Source organism: Vigna unguiculata, chromosome 3 (genome assembly GCF_004118075.2).
Source record: "Vigna unguiculata cultivar IT97K-499-35 chromosome 3, ASM411807v1, whole genome shotgun sequence".
NCBI lineage: Eukaryota > Viridiplantae > Streptophyta > Magnoliopsida > Fabales > Fabaceae > Vigna > Vigna unguiculata.
This window is the reverse complement of record NC_040281.1, coordinates 9,155,172-9,160,679: the sequence shown is the minus strand read 5'-3', so window position 1 is coordinate 9,160,679 and position 5,508 is coordinate 9,155,172. Positions and strand designations below refer to the sequence as shown.

Below are 5,508 nucleotides of genomic sequence, written 5' to 3'. Positions count from 1 at the left end.
TCGGCCAAGGCAACCCCGAAAAAATTTTGACGATTTTGACAAAGTTTTCCACGACTAATAATTGGATGTATTGAATTGAGTCTATTTTGACTTAAATACGGCCAAATTAAATCAAGTTGGCCCCGACCAAGATTTGGACTAGTCAGCCCTGGCCCAAATTTGGCCGTATTCAACCTAGTCAACCTCTGATGAAATTTCTCTATTTTGGTCGCGTCGATCACCACCAAAATTTAACAGTATTAGCCGAGTCCAACCCGCTCGAAATTTGGCCGAAATCAGTCGAGTTGACCCTACTGAAATTTGGCTGAGTCAACTCTGACCCAAATTAAGTCGTATATTCTCGCGTTAGCCTTGGACGAATTTGGCCATATTAAGCTAAGTTAGTCATGCCCGAAATTTGTCCAAATCCAATCAAGTCGATCCTGACCAAAATTTACCGAGTCTATCCTGACCCAAAGTTGGTCTTACTCAGTCACGTAGTCCCAAACCGAAAATTAGTTGTATGCAGCACAATCCGAGTCAGACCTAGCCGAAATTTGGACATGTCTGGCCGAGTTGATCCCGACCGAAATTTATTCAAATTTTGCCGAATTGACCCCACCCCAAATTCGGGTAAATTTGACCAAGCAGGCTTTGCACTAAAATTTGCCTGTATTCAACTTAGTCGACTCCGACCAAAATTCAATTGAATTTAGTCGAGTCTTCCCCGTCAAAAATTTGGCCGAGTTGGTCGTCACCCAAATTTGGTAGTATTCAGCCAAGTCAACCTTAAATGAAATTTGGTCTTAAAACATGATAGTTGAAGACTACTTGTTTGGGACTATAGTAAAGCTGCAATTCCAAACTTGCTGCTAAAACAACAATCTAACTCTTCCATTAACTAAAGTAAATATCTTCGACACATGAACTAAGATTAATCACATGCTCTCCATAAATATTTAGCAAGATTCGGTATGCTATTACAAGATTTCTAGACGCTAGAAATAAGCCTAAGGTTGAGTTTCTCTAGGAGTTTCTATGTGAAATTGTATCTTGATGAAAACTAAAAGTATAATATATTTTTCTACCTACAACACTAAAAGTATATATAATTCTGCTAGCTAAAATACTTCAAATTCATGAAAAAGAAACAACAAGCTAGGCGTTTTCTGTGTCACTAGAGCCAGCTTGAGAATCAGCCTGAGAACCAGCTTGAGAACCAGCTTGAGATCCTTGTGAACCAGCTTGTGCATCCAAATTTAATTCCAACTCCTCTTCAACATTGTCAACAATCGTCCACCTATTAGATGCATCAATCGTAATTAAGCTTTAGTTTAGCTTGAAATGATCAAATTCAATATCTTAACACCATACCTCTCAAGCACAAACTTCCCTTCTTTGTATGTTTCGTTCTTTTCATATGCCAGAACCTAAACCAATTCAAAGATTCATTATGACCTCTTCAAATTAAATTGATACAGAAATCTATGGAAAGACTTGACTTGCATGTGCATGATGATACCATGGGTGCTTAATCCATCCTTCTAAATAAATCCAGAAGTCACATATTTTCATTCATGGAATCTAATGTTTAAGTACTTTGGGATTCTCTTTCCATGATTTCTAATTTAATTTCATTCCAAACAGGATTACAAAAAACAGATACATGACTTAAAGGGAAATCATCAATTTCAATCACCTCCTCGAGGGATAGAAAACAAATCTTGCTGATTTCCAGTTAAAAGATAATGAGCTCGTAAATGAAGATTACCCTTATTTTGGTAGATCACAAATGGATTAGATGCACAATAGATTTGGAAAATAGAAATTTATCATCTGGTTGTTCTTTTATTGGCAATAAAATGTTGGAAATTTGAACGACGGTACATTTAAGAGTTTAAAATGGTTTTATGATAATATTCATCAAACTCAGACATACAAAAGTCTCAAGAACATAAATTTCTGATGGTGCTCACACATCTAATCAACTTCATTGATAGTTTAAACTTTCAAGACTCACCCAACCACAAATTAATGAGGTAAGGAAAATCCTCAAGCAATCAAGGTGCAAAGTTATAACTTACATATTTCCATCCAAGAAGTTGTCCACAGCTGCAACAAAATATGTCTTCAACTGTATGCAGTCCAGATATCATCATTCTCTCCACCGGAGGCCCAAGAGTTATGTTCACTCTATTTGAGGCCAAAAGTTAACAAATAAGGATGTTGTTAAAGGGTAGTAACGAAGGTTTGAGATAAGGCGTTGATATGTAAAAAAAAAGTGCTAATTATGAGTCAGAAGAAAATCATAATTCTTTTAATATCATTGATAAAACCATAAAGCTTCAATTGAATTCCCGAAACCATCAGAGGAATAGATGTTTTTTGGTGGGGAAAGGAATTATGGGACCACTAAAATAATCCGTAACAAATTACTGAAAACTGAAGATTGAAAAGGGACAGAAGAGGGGGCAACGATTTCAGACAACTTACACTTTGCTGAAAAGGTATGCTCTCCCTTGGCTGCAGTTGAAGTTCTGATCATCACAGAGAAACAAACAGTCAAATTGCTAGGGTAGATGGAAAGACTAGTAGTGCACAAGGAACTAGGTACATTTGCACAGTAGAATAAGTAGCAGCAATTAGTGATAGTTATCTGGACAGGGCTATACTACTATCACAAAAATGAATCAAAATGTACCAAGATAGAGTTAGCTGACATCTTCATTTAGCAGACAAATTATACTACAGGAATCTATGTGGAAGAAGACCAAATGTAACAAAAGTATCCACAAATGAAATAATTCACTTTCCTTTCAAGAAGAAGAACAACAATCATAGATATTGGCTCATTGTCTACTCTTTACATATAAGCTCAGGGTAAGAGGCAAGTTTACAATGATGTGCACCAATGATTGCCAAACCACAGCAAAATTCTAATCAAGCGATCTTTGGAGCCGCAGATAAAAAAAGAAAAGAAAAACTTCACAAAATAAACTAATTCTACCCTATGTTATCTCACTTGTAAAAGTCAAGCCAATATTAGGAGAGCTCCCTATCTCACCCACAATGGAATTGTAGTAGTAGGGGTGTCCAAAAAATTCAAACAATTAAAATCAATCCATATTTATGCATATCCAAATCACTTTAAGTTCATTTTATTGTATTCGTTTCATATATCCAAATCCATTCTTTTGGATATTAAATCCAATCCAATTAATTAGATAGTTGTTTGGGATTTTAATAATTCCAAAAACCAATGGCCATCCTAAAACGTTGTTTGGTGTAGGCATCTTTCAGTTGGTCTCGGCTGGGAAATTTTTTACTTCATCTTTGTAAGGGAAGCTTTGGTTGGTCTCAACTTTTTACCTGATTTTGATCGGATATGTTTTTGTTGGTCTAGGTCAAACCATTAGATCCTCGATCATCCTTGATTGGTTCATCATCAACTCAGCCTCGGTTGAGATATCACTGGTTCATCCATCCTCGACCGGGACATCCCAACTAATTTCAATTGCTCATCTCCGGCTCAACCTCAGCTGTATGGTCTATTCATCTCAGCTAGACCACGATCACAACCTGGGAATCGTTTGACACCAAAGCCAGGGTATTGTTGCCACAACCTCAATCACAATATTGTTGACTCAACTGAAGAAGTTTTAGTTTAACCCTAGCTGAAGAATCTTTGGATGACTTCAACCCAAGCATCTTTCCCTCAATCATGTCTCAGTTAGTAGTATTGATCAAGATAGCTTTCAGCCAATCTCGATAAAATCATCTTTCAGTAAACTTCAGCTAGGACATCTTTAACTTAACTTCAGTTAAAGTATCACTACTTTGGCTTCCGCTAGAGCATATTTACTTTTGTCTCGAACAATCCGTCTCAGGTTCAACCTCGTCTAGGCCATCTTCAGCTTGATTTCATCAAATCAGCTTTCAGTTTCAAACCAATTCCAAAATTGCTTTGCAATATAAAAGCAAATTTAAAGCCAAATTAAAAAATTCCAAACAAATTTTATCCAATTAAAGAGATATGGATTTCAAATCTAATCCATTTAATTGGATTTGGTTCAGATATGAATGGATCTTTAAAGATTTGAATCTATGCCCATTAGAAGAGAGCAAAACAGAAAGGCAAGCCATCAAAAGTAGTCTTATATATCTAATTAGCAACTGTTATAGTGAATTGAGTGTTGAAAAAATATGAAAATAACTTGTATTCCAAGTCTCGCTTCTTTGGTGTCATGCATTGAGACAATTGGGGAAAAAAAACTCCCTGTCTCAATGTACATCTTTCAACGGGGCACAGACAGGCACTACGCAAAGGGACTTATCATATAGAAAAGTATACACGATACACTTTTTCATTCAATCATTTTCCAAATCCATGGATTCGATCTCAGTAGAAAACTTTTCCGTGTAGCCGCGAAATAAAATTGATCTACCTCCATTTTTAAAATTTTACCCAGAGGTAATTCCTTTTTTCAAAAAAGCACCATCTTCGTTAACCCAATTAGGCATTTCCAAACATCAAACAGCAGCACCATTACACGCTTGCCACAATTGAGAGGCCAAACCATCAGACTCCAAATATCAAATTGAACACATAATCTTTCATAACGAAAACAGAAAGACTATGCTAATTACTGAAAGCGCCATAGGACATTGCCAGCAACACTGTACAATCGATGTTTCCATAAAAAGATTGCAACCCAATAACCTCCGATCAATAATGAACCAAAAAACACAGTCTTTCTGCACGATCAATTAATGGGTCCCACATAATTCCGATTGATTTTTTAAAAGAAGAGACCAAAATCCAATCTTTCACCGATATCACCCACACAAAGTTCATCTCCGAAACAACCACCAAAAGAAGAAAAAGAAAGCAAGATTCTTTTACAAGTATAAATATTGTGAAATAAAGAAAGAGAAAGAAAAAAAGGATCGAATAGAAATTGAATTTGAAGAGAAGAGGGAGAATACGTACCCGAGAAAGAATGTTATGAGCGAGGGCAAGAGGGGTATTGCAGTATCTGCATCCGTAGGATCTGCCATCCAAATCAACAAGAAAAACCCTCCCCATGTCAACCCCACTCTCTCATAAACCCACACAACACAAACCACCAACGACAACAACAATAGCCTATGCAGAACACAACAACCCCAGACACCCCAAACGCGCAATCCCACTGTAACTGTCGTTAGCTCTGTATATATACATATAATCTATCCTTCCTCACTCCTCTTTTTCTTAAAATAATTCTTAAAAGGGACTTTTCTTAACGGGAATATTCATAAAATTTTCTATCTTATTACTTTTACAATATATCTATATACATGCAAATTAACTAACTGAAAATTAAATAGGGAAAAAATATAAATGATGTAATTAATATTCTTATAAACTTCAAATAGCAATTAATTTAAACAAAAAATATTTAAGGAAACAATATCCTTAAAAATTAATAAGGGAAATAATCTATTGAAGTATTCATTCCTTCTCTTAAACATAAATAAATTGTAACT

At 35.7% G+C, this 5,508-nt stretch overlaps 1 protein-coding gene across 1 annotated transcript; it reads right to left on the bottom strand.

Annotated features, from left to right (window-relative positions):
• Positions 1-908: 908 nt before the first annotated feature.
• Positions 909-5,226, bottom strand: LOC114179908 (protein yippee-like At5g53940). The gene is made up of 5 exons (XM_028066409.1): positions 4,970-5,226; positions 2,473-2,516; positions 2,064-2,172; positions 1,354-1,409; positions 909-1,279 (listed from the first exon to the last, which is right to left on the bottom strand). Exons 1-5 carry the CDS (start codon positions 5,063-5,065, stop codon positions 1,138-1,140), a joined length of 447 nt encoding a protein of 148 aa, XP_027922210.1. The 5' UTR covers positions 5,066-5,226; the 3' UTR covers positions 909-1,137.
• Positions 5,227-5,508: the final 282 nt, after the last annotated feature.

Excerpts from the sequence above, each read along its gene's own strand:
- LOC114179908 (XM_028066409.1), bottom strand. The coding sequence starts at position 5,065 with ATGGGGAGGGTTTTTCTTGTTGATTTGGATGGCAGATCCTACGGATGC. Across the intron at positions 2,517-4,969 it reads CTCATAACATTCTTTCTCGG|AACTTCAACTGCAGCCAAGG; the intron begins GTACGTATTCTC and ends TGTGATGATCAG. Across the intron at positions 1,280-1,353 it reads GGGAAGTTTGTGCTTGAGAG|GTGGACGATTGTTGACAATG; the intron begins GTATGGTGTTAA and ends TGCATCTAATAG.